This window comes from Oryx dammah, unplaced genomic scaffold, assembly GCF_014754425.2.
Source record: "Oryx dammah isolate SB20612 unplaced genomic scaffold, SCBI_Odam_1.1 HiC_scaffold_11163, whole genome shotgun sequence".
Lineage (NCBI taxonomy): Eukaryota > Metazoa > Chordata > Mammalia > Artiodactyla > Bovidae > Oryx > Oryx dammah.
In genome coordinates, this window is record NW_024080556.1 from 4531692 (window position 1) to 4548698 (window position 17007).

At 35.7% G+C, this 17007-nt stretch overlaps 1 protein-coding gene across 2 annotated transcripts in view; it reads right to left on the reverse strand.

Moving 5' to 3' along the window:
* The window catches only part of LOC120860676 (nudC domain-containing protein 1), a 92540-nt gene that overhangs the window by 26319 nt on the left and 49214 nt on the right, over positions 1–17007 (reverse strand). For both annotated transcript variants that reach the window (XM_040236428.1, XM_040236427.1), the window contains 2 exons: positions 16261–16405; positions 10820–10945 (listed from right to left, as the gene is read on the reverse strand). In XM_040236428.1, the coding sequence (XP_040092362.1) occupies positions 10820–10945; positions 16261–16405 (271 nt within the window). The remainder of the gene's footprint in view (positions 1–10819; positions 10946–16260; positions 16406–17007) is intronic.

The following is a 17007-nucleotide window of genomic DNA, read 5'->3' on the forward strand; positions in this document are numbered from 1 at the left end:
AAAAACAAAACCAATTTAGGAAAATAAAAACAAAGATCCAAGACTAGAACTATCTGATATCAAGACTACTACAAAGCTACAGAAATCAAGCCAATATAGCACTCTCTAAACAAGGGATCAGCAAACTTTTACTTAAAGGGTCAGACAGCAAATACTTCACAGCTAAGGGCCATATGGTCTCTTTTAAAACCACTTAACTGTTTGTATTATAGTTTTTATTCCAACAAAACTCTTTTACCAATCGGGTGGAGGCAGGTAACCAGTAGGTTCTTATCCTGTTCTAGATACGAACTATTTGCCACAGATGTGTATTACAAACAAATATCTCTTCCTCACTGCAAGTTTCCTTCTATACTCTCATAATGTTATCTTTTGATAAACAGATGTTCTGAATTTTGATCCAACTGAACAGCTGTTTTTTCACACTGTTTATATGCCCTGTTCAAATAATCTTTACCTACTTCAAGGCCACAAAAATTTCTGTTTTCCTTTACACACTTGTGTAGACATGCAATTAATCTGTAACTGATTTTTGCATATGGTGTGATGTAAACGTCAATAAATTACTTTTCTTATGGCTATCAGACTAAAGCCATCTATTTTGATCGTCTTTCCCCCCCACTATATTGCAGTATCATCCTTGTCACATATCAAGGATGTGCTAATTGTATTCATGTGTTAGATTTACTGTCCATAACAACAAAGAAACTGCATTTTTTAATCAAGTATTTATCAAATCCTCCAGCTAGAAACATGAAGACTTTCTCTTATCTGGTGTGTAAGGGGCAATCTCCCTGGGAAAAAGATTGGAGAATAAAGAAAGAAGTCCTCTAAGTGCGACTTGGCACTTAAGATAATTTCTGAAAATATCCTTGTACTTTATAAGATTTCAGATGAAAGTTTATTAAATATTCTATCTAAAACAAAACTTCTAAGAATATCTTCCCATAAAATGCTCTGTATATATGAATTCATATTCTAAGAAAAAATGGTCAGTCAAGTAACAATCTCATTGATACCTCAAGTGTTAAGTCACTCAGTCATGTCTGACTCTTTGTGACCCCATGGACAATAGCCCACCAGGCTCTTCTGTCCATGGAATTCTCTAGTAAAGAATACTGGAGTGGGTTGCAATTTCCTTCTCCATTGGTACCTCAAGGGAAAGGCTAAATTCTAGTGGACTGAGGGCTTGATATTATGTAGAAATTTTAAGAATCAAAAAGTACGTGATATGCAACTAAAATAATCTTTCTTTGCAGAGAAAAGAAGGTAAAAATGGAACTGAAGACAATTTCAAATAGGTCCATCACAGGTAACATCAATAATAACAATTGGCAACAAACAATTGACATTATCTATTATATTTTCATAACCCTGAAAGAAACTGAAGTGCTTTCATTTGAATCACACGTATGACACCAGCATTACAGTGATACCTGAACATTAACTTGTAAGAAAACAATTATTCTAAAAATTCTTGCATTTCTGCACATCTTTCTGGCAGAGGCACTAATGTGTTCTAGACTACTATCTCATGGTGGTGTTAGAACAACCAACCTTGGAAGATAAATGGTCTCCCTCCAGAGCAAAAATTAGACTTGTTAGTAAACAAGTAGCATACTCTTTCTCTCCTGAGCGAAGTAGACAAGTTCTCTGGCTACCTCCATATTATACTGCGGGAATTGGGGCTCAGGGATTGGTCCAAATGTCGATACTCTAGCTAATGTTACTACTGTCAGTAATAAAACTGTCCTTTCTGACCCAAGTCTTGAGTTTTTTACCAGCATCTATGAAACCATGGCAGACTAACTTGTTAGCTTACAGGCAAGTTAAAAATCTCAAACCTATTGCCATTTTGGAGAGAAAGAATGGATGCTGACAGAGCCACGGCTCTCTCAGAAAATGAGGGCCTTATGGTTTAACTTTTACAATCTGAGTGAAGTCTGTGGGGACTGGTAACAAACATGCGGATCAAATTGTACAGTAAATCAGGCAATGAATAGTCCCCTCCTTTACTGCCTGGTAATTAGGAAGAATTGGGGACAGGGGTGCAGACTGCTTCCAGAGAAGAAGCTGATTCACAGTCAGCTGCTTGAATGGTGCTCTGGTAGTTGCTAACTCTTCCAAAAAAGAACACCTCTTCATCAATCTAGTGGTCAGATTCAGTAACAACTAGCAGTAGGATATGTCCCCTTCCACTTTCAGACACTGTAACAGAGATATACATCTACTCTGATCATGAAAGCAGGGGAATTATTACATAGCTTCATTGCTACTATAGTCAAATTTGATGTAATCAATAAATTATAAATTCAGTACCCCAAGGAGCTTGAAAGCTGGAGAACCACTGATTTAGATACTTTTTAAATGTATTTCCTTTCTCTATAAACTCTGAGCCTACTCTTAGTATCTTTTTGAAAGAATTAGTATACAGAATACATGTAATTTCTATTTTTCTTAATGATATTAATCTAAAAGAATTATTTCCTGTTTGTACTTCCTCTACTTACTGTCTCAATGACTTATAAGTTACAAATATTCTTTTCAGATGTTTCATTCTCATGTTTTAAGCAGTGAATGACAAACACCACATGATCTAGAAAATTCACTGTAGTTTAATTTTTTAAAAATATCCTATCAACTTTTGATGTTTCAAGGCTATATTTAATTTGATCAGTGTTGCCTGGCAGTAATAAAATGCAAGGTACTTACAAAATTTTAAGTTTTCTAGTAGTCATATTAAAAAGTAAGGAGAAATGGGATATATTAATCTTAATAAATGTATTTTACTTAATCTAATCAATTATCATTTCAACATGAACATTCATACAAAAGTCATTATTAATAATATATTCCATATTCTTTTTTTCATGCTAAGTTTTCAAAATCTTATTGTATATTTCACACTTACAGTACCTCTCAACTAGCCACATTTCAACTGCTTGAAAGCTATGTGGCTAGAGGTCAATGTTTTGGAAAAAAGCAAAAATAATTCATTTTCAACTATATCTAAATTCTGATTTGAGCTTTACACCCCAGGGATCACATCTCATTACTTTTCTTCTTCAATTCTGAAATTTAATATTTCTCTTTTATTATGTTGCTACATATATGCATTTAACATTTTACTTTCCAAATGCCAAATTCTAACCCTGATTTACATTTCATTCAGGGAATTTATATTTTGGAAAACTTGTCATTTACAATATAGAGTTATGACCTTTCTGTTTTAGTACTTCTTTTCTAAAATTAGGACATATATTGACCTTTCCATGTATAGGTAACTTCAAATTGTCCGAAGTCATGACAAATGAAATAAGGAAGAGAAACTTGAAATAAACACTGCAAAAAAGAGTACAAATTACCCAAGTATTTGAAGCCTAAAATGGACGTACTACTGAATAGCCACAATGCTAAAGCCTCCTTCATTCCTTTCCCCAATGACTAGCCAAGTAGTAGCTCTTCGGTATAACAAGAAACTATTTTTGTACAAGCTACTTTTAACCACCTAGACCTTGACTTTCACACAATACACTGACCTACCAAATCTGTTTTTTAAAAGAAGATGGACTGAATATTATTTGTTGGAGATGTTCCAGTTATTATCAGTCCACTTATTCCCAAACATCCATGTTTATGCATTTTTATTTCATGGAATCTTGGCCTATATTTGTAAAAAGTGACTAATAATAGAAAAGTCAAATGCTTGTCATTATATAGAAAAACTTTGGCCTCAAATTTAACTCAACTGAGACACTGGTTCAAGATAGAAATGAAAAAGGATACTGAACTCACCTTCTCCCATGAAGGAGGGGCAGGCTTTTAATCAACACCCATCTAGGAGCCTCCTGAAACACACTTCAGGGACAGAGGCCAGAAAGCACCATCTCCTGCACGCTCCCTCTGCATCTCCTCAGAGCACCAGTTATCTCCCAGAGAGAACCTTGTACACACATCTGGTGCCCCTGCTTTCCCATCTAGTAGGCTGGTTTTTGTGGCTGCTGCCCAGGGGATGCTCACTGCTGGGCTGGGTCTGGTAGTCAGTGCGCCTTGTGTTCCTGGTACCGTGGGACTATAGCAATTAGAGACAGTTCCTGGTTGGCAACCACTATCAGAGCTTAATGCAGATGGCAAGATACACTCCAGTCTTTCTGTGAAAAGGACTCTGCCTGTCCTAGAGCTTCAGAGTAGTGATAGGCTTCTCGTGTGATGTATCTAAAAGCTTACTGAGTTGTTTTTTGGAGGCTGAGGCCAGTGGTCGCCATCTTTGCACATTCCCTCTGCCTTACTCTAGGTCACTGGTATTTCTAGGAAAGGAGCTTGTATACTCATCTGGTGCCCCAATTTTTGTGACTGTCGCCCAGGGTACACCTCTAGATCTTCTGGCTCTGGTGTACAGTGGGACTTATGTCTGCAGTCCACAGGACTGTACATATTTGCATACTTTAAAAGCTGATGTCTGAGGGTCTAGCTTCCAATCAGACTGAATTCAGATGCTGACTGAGATCCTCCATTTTGGGATGATAATAGGTCTTGCCACAGCCTCAACTACTGACAGCCAAAATAAGATGCTTGGATAATCACAAAGTTTGAGAGGCAACAAAGAACTAGGGGCAGAGTGGAACAATGAAGCTTCATCTCCTTTATAAGACCACTTCTTTAACTGGGAGAGGCAGCTATTTTATTTAATGGACAGAAACCCACACAGAAAGTCAAGGAAAATGAAGAAACAGAGAAATATGTTTCAAAGGGAAAGACAAGATAAAACCTCAGAAAGAGACCTTAATGAAACAGCAGTAAGTGATTTAACTGATAAAAGAATTCAAAATAATGGTCATAAAGATGCCCACCAAGACTGAGAGAGGTAGGAACAAACAAAGTGAGAACTTCAATAAAGCTTTAGAAGATAAAAGGAAGTGTCAAATAAAAGTCACAGAGCTGAAGAATGCAATACCTGATTAAACTAAAGATGAGAAGACACAAAAGGATCATTGAGGTCAAACTTAGGATAGTTCAACTCACTCACTTAGAGCAGCAAAAAGGAAAAACAATGAAAAAGTGAAGACAGCTGAAGGGACAACATCAAGCAGACTAACGTTTACATCATGGAACCCCAGAAGGAGAAGAGAGAGAAAAAAAGTGACAGAAAACTTTTTGAAGATAGATTGGTGGAGATGTTCCATTATTTGGGTAAGGAAACAGATAACCAGACCCAGGAAGCCCATAGAGTTCCAAATATGGAGACCCCAAAGTCAGACCCATAAGACACCTTGTAATTAATGTGTCAAAAGCTATGGCACAAGAGAAAAACTTTTTACATACAAGGGAACCCCATAAGACTATGAGCAGATTTTTTCAGCAGAAACTACAGAGGCCAGAAGGAAGTAGCACAATACTTTCAAAGTGCTGAAAGGAAAAATCTTCCAGCCAAGAGTACTCTACCTGGCAAAACTGACATTCAGAATGGGAGGAGAGAGAAAGAATTTTCCAGACAAGCAAAAACTGAAACAGTACATCACCAATTGACGGGCCTAATAAGATATGTCAATGAAACTTCTTTAAGCTGAAACAAAATGGAGCTACTTAGTAAAAAGAAAACCATAAAAGTATAAATCTCACTGGCAAATGTACAGAATATAGTAAAATTCTGAATAATCTAAGTGGTAAAGGGTGTGGGTTAATTTATAAAGATAGTATGACAAAAGTAGTAAAAATAAAGAAACAACAATTTGCTGAGGGATAAACAAGATAAATGGGCTTCCCTAGTGGCTCAGACAGTAAAGAGTATGCCTGCAATGCAGGAGGCCCAGGTTCAGGCCCTCGGTTGGGAAGATCCCCAACAGAAGGAAATGGCAGTACACTCCAGTATTCTTGCCTGGAAAATCCCAAGGATGGAGGAGCCTGGCAGGCTATACAGTCCATGGGGTCGCAAAAAGTCAGACATGACTAAGCAACTAATACACAAACAAGATAAAAAGATGTAAATTGTGAGATCAGAAACAAAACATGGAGTAGGGGTTGTAGAGCTTTAGAATTGTTCAAACTTGTTATAAACTTAAAATAGAGTGTTATAAACATAAGTTGTTTTATGTAAGCTTCATGGTAACCACAAACCAAAAACCTCAATATAAAGAAGATAAAGGAATCTAAACATACTAGAGAAAATAATTAAATCACAAAAGAAGTAATCAATGGAAGAAGAAAGGAAAAGAGCAACTGCAAAACAGAAAATACATTTTTAATAATTACTTTAAATGTAAATTGATTAAAATAAAACCATCAATCAAAAGAGTGGATGAATGAACTAAAAAACTGGAACCATTTATATGTTGCCTGTAAGAGACTCACTGCATATAAGGAAACATGAAGACTAAAAGTAAAGAGATGGAAAAAGATATTCCAGGCAAACCAAAACAAAGCGGAGGAAGCTCACTTATATCAGACAAAATACACTTTAATACAAAGACTACAATAAGGCACAACAAAGGTCACTATACAATAATAAAAGGGTCAGTCCAACAAAAATTAGTACATATTTATGAACCTAACATAGGAGCACGCTTGTCTATATAAAGCAAACATTAACAGACCTAAAATGAGAAAGGGTCAGCAATACAATAATAACAGGGGACTTCAATAAGCCACCTTCACCAATGCATGTATTATCCAGACAGAAAATTAATAAGGAACTATTGGCCTTAAAAGATACATTAAACCATATGGCCTTAATAGATATAAACAGAACATTCCACCCAAGGCAACAGAATAAACATTCTTTTCAAGCATGCATGGCATATTCTACAGGATAGATCATGTTAGGCTAAAACACAGGAATTAATAAAACTGAATAGTATCAAGATCTTTTGCGACCACAAAAACTTGATATCAACTATAAGACAAAAACTCAAACATTTACAAATATGTGGAGATTAAATTCAATGTGAATTCAATACACCAAAACTTATGGAACACAGCAAAAGCAGTCTGAGAGGGAAATTCATACCAATAACTGCCTACAATAAGAACAATCCCAAATAACCTAACTTGTACATCTCAAGGAACTAAAAATTAACCAAGTTCAAAGTTAGTAGAAGGAAGGAAAACAAAAATCCAAGTAAAAATAAATGAAATATGAGACTTAAAAGACAATGAAAAGATCAATAAAATTAAGAATGGATTTCTTGAAAAAAATACACAAAATTGACAATGCTTCAGGTAGATGTGCCAAGAAAAAAGATAAATGAAATCAGAAATGAAGGAGACATTACAACTCATACCACAGACATTCAATGAGGTATAAGAAACTGCTATGAACAAATTATATGCTAACAAATTGGACAACCTAGAGGAAATGAACAAACTTACCAAAACTGAATCATGAAGAAACAGAAAATCTGAACAGGCCAATTACTAGTAAGGAGTAATGAAAACATCTCAACAAACCAAAGTCCAGGACCAGGTAGCTTCACTGGTGAATTCTACCAAACATCTAAAGAATTAATACTAGTTCTTCTCAAACTCTTTTTGGGGTGGGGGAAGAACAGGGGACATGTTCTAACTAATTTTGCTAGCTCAGCATTACCTTGATACCAAACCCAGACAATAACACCACAAAACAGGAATCTACACACCAATATCCCTGATGAACACAGATGAAAAAATCAAGAAAAGCCTAGCAAGTCAAATTCAATAATACATTAAAAGGATGATACAACACCAAGTGTTTAATTATTCCAGGGCTACAACGATGGTTGAGTAGTTGCAGATCAATAAATGCAATCATATACTATGTTAACAAAATGAAGAATAAAAATCATACTATCATAGACGCAGAAAGCACTTGACAAAATTCAACGACCCTTTATTGAAGGGTTTATTGAAATAAACCCCTTCTTGTGTGTTTATTTAAAAACCCTCAAGAAGAAACTTAGCCTAACATAAGAAAAGCCATACATGACAAGCCCCCATTTAACATCATACTCAATGGTAAAAAGTTGAAAGCTTTGTTCTAAGATCAAGAACAATAATAGCCACTCTTGCCACTTCTATTAAACATACTATTGAAAGTCTTAGAAGAGCAATTAGGCAAGAAAAAGAAAAGACATCCAAATTGAAAAGAAGTAGAACTGTCACTTTACAGATAGGATATGATATTGTATCTAAAAAACATTACAGATTTCACCAAAAAACTGTCAGAACTAATACACAAATTCAGTAACGTTGCATGATACAAAAATATACAGCTATCTGTTACATTTCTATACATGAATAATGAACTATCAGAAAGAGAAAATAAGAACATAACCCTATTTACAGTTGTATCCAAAAGAATAAAATACCTAGGAATACATTTAATCAGGGAGGTGAAAGTCCAGTACATTGAAAACTGTAAGACATGGTGAAACAAACTGAATGTACTCAAGGACTGTAAGAATTAATAATGTTAATATGTCCATACTACCCGAAGCAATCTACAGATTCAATGCAATCTCCCTAAAATTCCAATGGAATTTTTCACAGAAATAAAACAATCCTAAAATTTGTATGGAACCACAAAAACCCCAAACAGCTAAAGCAATCCTGAGAAAGAGAACAAAGCTGGAAGCATCATGTTCCTTGACTTCAAACTATAATGCAAAACTATAATAATCAAAACAGTAAAATACTGGCATAAAAACAGATGCATAGATCAATGGAACAAAACAGACAGCCCAGAAATAAACCCATCTATATCTGGTCAATTAATTTATAACAAAGGAGCAGAAGAATACATTATTATACGTAAATAAGATATTAACACTGAACTCTGATTAAATATTTAAAGTATGTAAAAAATGCTGCAATATTTAATTAAACATTGTCCCTATAAACTGTGATGTAATGAGGGATTGTTTATATATTTCTTAAATTTCCAAAGATAGGACCTGCTTATAATAAGTCTGTCATTCATGCTCTAAGGGAACACATTTTATTCAGACTGCAGTGGTTTAGAATCTTGAAATTATAATTTATGATACTGGTATTTAGGGAAAATTATGGTGAAACATCCTGAAAGTCCACAGATCTAGTTTCTAATACTGGCTCTATCTTTGATCTCATGTAAACCTCACCTACTATAGCCTACCAGATCTGCAAAATAAAAAGATGAAATACAGTTCTACGTATCCAAATTTTTTTTTCAAAGTTAAAAGGATTATCCCAGTTTATTATGTATTATACTTCTTCCCCACTCCTGATGTATACTTCTATGACACTGAGAAGGTCCACATAACACTTCACCTTCTATAAATCCTTAAGGAGTGAAGTGACATTTGGTTGGTAAATGTAAGAAGAAAATTCCGAGTATATTCTTCTCAGCTCCTTCAACTTTTTCCTCTAGGAAGCTAGAGGGCTCAGAGAATAAGATGCTTCCACTGCTCCACCAAGTCAGCCAGATCTGGTTTGGCACTGCCTGTGACTAAGGTTAGGTGCTATTTGCTAAATTCTAGGATTTAGTCAGCAGACAAGGCATTTGTACCCTAATTTGTTAGTAATAAAGGTTTTATTTCAGTCCCCTTCTCTTAGTCCTTGGTTTTAACTTATAGTATGTTAAACAAAGGAAATAGCGAGCAGTATCATTAACTAGATGCCTCTCAGTGACCAAGATTAAACTACTGATCAACACTACTTAGTACTACTATACTACGATGAAGTAAAATTCTCAGAGAAGCTAAGCTAAAACAGTAATGTTTTACAACATCTAAGATCAGGTACCTTTTCTATAAAAGTTAGGCAGGAAGCAGTATCTAAAAGTTATAGCTCCTAAGACTAAAAGTTTAGGAGGAAAGGCCAGATTCTTCAAGAATAAATCGTCTACAGTTAGTCAAGGTTCAAGAGTTTTTCATCAGTCATACTTAAGATGATTTTCTAAAATCTAACCCAAGGCAGTAAGAGTGTGTAATGGCTCTTCTTTACTCACAGTAAGGGAGTTATCTATGGGATTATGTCAGAACTAAAAAACATCTAAGAAGCAAAATGCCAAGAAAATCTAACAACTTTGATCATCTGGGCTTTGGATCAGTGACCAGACTGCATAAAACAATATGATCAAGAACTCTGTTCAATTAGAGGAGTGACTGAAAAAGAACAGGAGATATGAAAGTACATGCAAATTGACTGTCACCAACAAATCAGTCTAAAAATGTTTTTAAGCACCTATCAGAATCAGGACCCTTGGCAGGTGTTAGGTACACTGTGGTAAGCAAAATGTTATCTCTGTGCTTTTCAGAAGTTATTTGTGTTGTATGTTGATGGGGTGGAGAGCACAGCAGATATAGAAATTAATCATAAGAGTAAGTAATTTTGGTATAAGCTTCAATGACACCTTTTTCTACCCACTGATCTTATGCAATTCCATATCACTTCTCTACACAGGTACAATCCAGAAATGCTCCTTTTTATAATTCCTTTGAGTATCATAATATCCAGCTATTAGTTTAAAAAAAGTTAAGTATCTAAAAAATATTACAAAAGGACAGTGAATGAGAGGAACAGTTAGATATTAAGTTGTCATATATTGCAGGCACGACTACATATAAAAAACATGCACAGAAAAAAAACCACTGAAAGATATCACTATGCAGTAGTACCAAACATACAACACTGTTTAATTATGGGTGATGGTGTGAAAAGATGGCTACTTTAGGAAATGAAGAAATTTGTCAGACAGTAAATGCCAATCAATCTTTGCAAAATAGTATTTAGTCAGTCACTTATCATTTCATCTGAATAACTTCTCTCTATTCACAAATTTTTATAAATATCATTATCAAGGACTTACCACATGAGTAGTTTTTAATGTACTGCCATCAAATCTGCATAAACTGAAGTTCTCTTCAAAGAAAATATCACATTCTTCTAACTCTTGAGCATTACAAGGAGGTTTATCTTTATCTGGATTTGGATTCTTGGACCAGAAAAGAAACAACAATAAGAGCATTAATGTTTTCATATTTAAAGATGTTGAGATTACAGAAATAATGAAATATTAAATTTCAGACTTAGGACCAATAAAAACTTAAACAAAAATAGTCACAAAAATAACAGACTGATAGAATCAGCAGAAAAAGATGAAAACAGCTATTAAAAACAAGTTCTATATACTCAGAGATATAAAGAAAAACATTGAGAAATACAGAAGATATAGAAAAAGAACTAAACTGAAATTCTAGATAATAAAAATACAATATCTGAAATAGAAAACAAAATAGATGGTACTGACAGCTGATTAGACATGGCAGAAGAAAAGACAACCAGAAAATGCAAGTCTCTCTAAAATAGTAATATGTGCTGCGCTGTGCTTAGTTAATCAGTTGTGTCTGACTCTACACTGACAGCTGATTAGACATGGCAGAAGAAAAGACAACCAGTAAGTCTGAATCTACTTAAAATGCAAGTCTCTCTAAAATAGTAATATGTGCTGTGCTGTGCTTAGTTAATCAGCTGTGTCTGACTCTACGATCCCATGGACTGTAGCCCGTGAGGATCCTATGTCCATGGGGATTCTCCAGGCAAGAATAAGTGGGTGGCCATTCACTTCTTCAGGAGATCTTCCCAACCCAGGGATCAAACCTAGGCCTCCCACACTACACGTGATTCTTTACTGCCTGAGACACCAGGGAAACCCTGGTAAAAGTTAAAAGAGTCCATCTAAAAATGAAGCACAGAGAAGATAAAAACTAAAAACAGACACAGAAAATAAGAACCCCAGTGACCTATGGAACCATATTGAATGGTCTAACATATAAGTATTTGGAAGGATGCAAGAAGAATAGGAAAAAATTTGAAGAAATAATGGCAATTTTTTTTCAAACTTGATGAAAATGATAATCTTACAGGTCAAAGAATCTCAAGCATAACAAACATTAAGAAAAAAATCACAGTAATTCACATTACAATGAAATTGCTGAAAATAAGAAAAATAAAATCATTCTCTTAGTAACAAAGAGAAAATTTTAAAGTGGTCAGAAGAGGAAATCATACTACAAATAGAGGAACAAAGTTACAAATGACAGTTGACTTATTAGAAACTATACAAGCCAGATAACAATGGAGTATGTTTGAAGTTCTGAAAGGTAAAAAACCCGTCAACAGTGTCTTACACAATTAAGAAAAATAGCTTTAAAAGAAGAAAGGCATGAATTTTTGCATATCTGCAGAAAAACAAATGAATTATCCAGCAGAAAGAATTTATCCAGCAGAACTACAATGCAAGAAATGATAAAGGAAATTCTTCAGCAGGACAAAAATGACATCAGATGGAAATCTGAATAAACGGTGTGAAAGAGGAAATGACAAACATTTGGATCAATACAAGACTTTTCCACACTGCATTTTTAATCTCTTTAAAAGACAAGTGACTAAAGTTGTAACATATTAAGTTTATAAGGTAGAAATAAAATGGCAAAAGTAATGCAAAGGATGAAGGAGTAAAGTTCCCAAGATATGAGTTAAATGAACTCAAGATATGAGTTGAAGACACATGGTGATAAGCTGAAGACATACACCATAATCTCTAGAATCAACAGTAAAACACACACACAAATATCCACCAAAACAAAAACACAGAGGTATAGTTAAAAATAAGCTAAACACAGAGATAAATGGAATCACTGATTTTAGTATTTTTCACTGTCTGCAAAAATCACTGTTTCATGTTTTTCTCTCAGAGTGAAAAAGGATTACTCAAGTTATAAATTGTATATTCACATGCATGTAACAGAAATACAATTCTATAGCAACTGATAAAATGCCCACATACCTAGTTTGCCAAAATACAGTCATGTTATTCAGAGTTTAAGAACCCACAAGGGTCTGAAACAAAATGTCTAAAAGTTACAGACATTATCAGATCTGTCCATTTCCAGCTGAGATATAGAGCCAGCTAGCTATGGTTGTTCATTGGAAGGACTGATGTTGAAGCTGAAACTCCAATACTTTGGCCACCGGATGTGAAGAGCTGACTTATCTGAAAAGACCCTGATGCTGGGAAAGATTGAGGGCAGGAGGAGAAGGGGATGACAGAGGCTGAGATGGTTGGATGGCATCACCAACTCAGTGGACATGAGTTTGGGTCAACTCCGAGAGTTGGTGATAGACAGGGAGGCCTGGCGTGCTGCAGTTCATGGGGTTGCAGAGTTGGACATGACCGAGCAACTGAACTGAACTGAACTGACTGAGCTATGGTTGTCTGCTCCATCCTAAATATCAAAGGAAACAATGATTACAGTGACTGGTTAGAAGGTAATTCCAGCAATGAGCTGGGCCATGGGCTTTCCAGGTGGCTATAGTGGTCAAGTACCCTCCTGCCAATGCAAGACACATGAGAGCCTCGGGATCAATCCCTGGAGAAGGGAATGGCTATCCACTCTAGTATTCTTGCCTGGAGAATCCCATGGACAGAGGAGCCTGGCGAGCTACAGTCCATAAGGTTGCAAAGAGTTGGACATGACTGAAGTTGACTTAGCATGCATGCATGCATTCTGTTACAGTGACTCAAGAAGATAACGTACATCCAGCAGAACAGAAAGCACTCTCCCTCCCTCCCTCTCAATTACTCATATAGGGCTTCCCTAGAGGCTTAGCTAAGAATCTGCCTGCAATATGGGATATGCAGGTTTGATCCTTGGGAAGGGAAGATCCCCTGGAGCAGGAAATGGCAACTCACTCCAGTATTCTTGCTTGTTAATTCCCCAGAGTAGCTCAGTGGGCTACAGTCCACGGGGTCCCAAAGAACTGAAGCAACTAACACTAGAAATAAGAGGGCAAAAATTAAAAGCTAAGGACTATTGAGGCAGCCAGTACTGAAAAAGACAAGATTACAGAGAAAAGAGAAAGGAAAGAAAACCCAAGACTCCATGCTGTTTTCCTCAAGCTATCCGCTATTTCAAGCTGAGCTGAAAAAGACAAGGGAAAGCAGTGGATAAAAAGCTAAAAAGCTGAATTTTGATAATTGTCAATGTACTTGGAGACAAAAATTAGAAATCAGGGACTACACAGGAGGAGAAACCCTGGTAAACATATCACACTTTTAGCTAAGATATGTGAAAAGTTCTGCCCTAGGTTTAAGAACAAAGAATAAGCCAGCCAGGCAAAAAACTGAAAGCCAGCAACAAATCAAATGAATCACTAACAGGATTAAGAAAACATGCAGAAAATTTGGAGGATGCAGCTAATGTAGTATTTAGAAGGAAGTGTAGAGCATTAAATGTTTTCATTACAAAAGGAAGATTAAAAAAAATCATCTAAGCTTTCACCTTCAAAAAAAAAATAGCAAAATAAGTCCAAAGCAAGCAAGGAGAAAGTAATAAATGACATAACAGAAATGAACAAAACTGGAAACTGAAAAAAAAAAGAAGAAAAATAAAGTCAATTGAAATAAATAACCCAAATATCTACTAAACAACTTAAATTTATGGTTTAAAAACCTTCAAAAAAAGAAAACTCCAGTTTCACTAGCAACTTCCATCGAACATTAAAGAAGATATAATGCCAAGTCTACAACCTCTTCCAGAAATAGAAGACAGAAACACTTCCCTACTCATTTTATGAACTCAGCATTACCCACATACAAAAAGCAAAAAAAAAAAAAACAAAACAAAAACTACAGACCCCAATATTCCTCACAGAGATGTAAAGTTCTTCAATAATACCAGTAAACCAAACCAGCAATATGTAAAAGAGAGTAATTTTATTTTACTGTGGATTAGAGGTTCTAACCGGTGCAGTAAGGCAAGAAAAGGTATAAAGATTTGAAAAACAAAAACTGCCTTCAGTTAGAGATGACAAAATTCTATTATTTTAAAACTAACAAATACACTAGTATTCAGGCATAAATAACAGTCATTTATCTAACAACATTCATTTGAAATCATCAAGTTTAAAAGGCAGTTAGCAGCAATTATCTACAATCTCACAACAAACCTCCATTACTGTCTCTATAATTGTATCTCCAAAGCCCTATAACAAAAAATACTTGCTGAATGAATGAGCATAGAGAAATGCAGTCTGCATGACTTGTAACAAAGCTATGAAATCAAAGTTCTGTAGTCATACACAGAATTCCAGTGATTCTTGGAATTTTTCATTATGCTGGAAAAGGTGAAACATGGTGTCTCCATTTTGGTCATGCTTTCTTTCATGAGAGACATTTACTTTCAATATTCTAATCTTTCTTTTCTATCTTAGGATGCAACCAACTTTACAGTATAAATACTTCTTTATACAACCCTCTGCATTGCTATTATTCCAGATGGCAATAAGTCAGACATTTTAAATGTGCTGATGTAAGATCTGTTAAATGAAGATAACTGAAGTTCTGGTGTATTGCTGTATTTGTTCAAATTCTTAACATTATCTTAAATGTTATCAGAGGAGGAATATATTCAACAAAAAACCATGGTTATACGTAGTGTGTATGTATACACACCCCTTGTGATATTTTAAGATCCAAAAAATGTCACTGATTACAAATAGATTATTAGCAAAGTAGGGTATAAAATCAAAATTTTGTCCCTATCAGCATTGGTCAGTCAATTCTTCTAAAGGAGAATACAGATATATAGGCAGATACAGTTGACACCTGAACAACATGAGTTTGAACTGGAAGGGTCTACTTAAAAGACTAAAGGCAGGAGGAGAAGGGAACGACAGAGAATGAGATGGCTGGATGGCATCACTGACTCAATGGACATGAGTTTGAGCAAGCTCCAGGAGTTGGTGATAGACAGGGAAGCCTGGCATGCTGCAGTCCCTGGGGTCGCAAAAAGCTGGATATGACAGAGCGACTGAACTGAACTTAAAATACACACTACAGAAATACATAATATGCAACTGGTTGAACCTGAGGATGTGGATCAGCAGATATAGAAGACCAACTATAAAGTTAAACTCTGATTTTTGAATGTACAGGGTGGGCCCCCTAATCCCTGCATTGTTCAAGGATCAATTATATATTTCCTTTTCTCTCTACATATACTGAGAGACTGAGCGATACATATACACACACACACGCATGCACACCCACCCTGTATGTAAAACATCCCCCCACACATATAGGGAATAGGGAATAAATATTAGAATTTCAAGTGATATTCAAACACTAGTTGGTAATACCTAATGTCTTTTACATTAGGAAAAGCAAAATAATGTTTGAAAAACATGGTATAATCCCTACATACTTTTGAATCCTTGGGAAGTGCCACTATTATTGCAACTGCTTACCAGTTCATCAGAGGTCAAATGCATCAAACGTTCAGCTATTGCAGCACACTGAGCTGAGTCTCTTATAAATTCCCCTTGTTTATCACCGACCACTAGCTCTGGCCATGTCATGCCTTCATTCTTCTTAATCAAGGAAATCTCCAAGCTAGATGTGTAAAATGAGCAAAGTTTTGTTACATTAAGCAGCTACACAAACTATACAACCAATATCAAACAGAAGCATCTTCCATAGAAATTATCCCTCTGGTGTCCCGAGAATGTTTGACCAAAAATCATGTTCACTTTAGTTTCGCATATGATGGAACACCTATCATCCAGGAGTAAGCAAGGTAGACTTAACAAATACGAAAGTACCACTGGACTGAGGGGAAAGAGTCAAATCACCCCCGACAGCACTTTTGCAGTTCAGGTGTGTTCAGTGTTACCAACCTTAAGCAGTGGAAACATAAGCAGGATGTATCTATGAGTTATTTCACTGAGGAATGGAGCTGGCGTGATGGGCACGTAAAGTTAACTGGAAAGGGCCTATAACTAAAGGTCTCTCTCTGTGTGTGGAGCCAACAATTACCTTCACTATCACCAAACTAGTCATAGTCATACTATGATTACTACAGATCAGGCAGCTTAAATCAATAAAAAAGAACCCATAAGGGAACTCTAAGATTAAGGACTAATACAGTGGGAAAGGGAGAGAGAGGTGAGTCAGGGCAGACTGTGTGGACATGGGACAGGGAATTGGCCATGTGC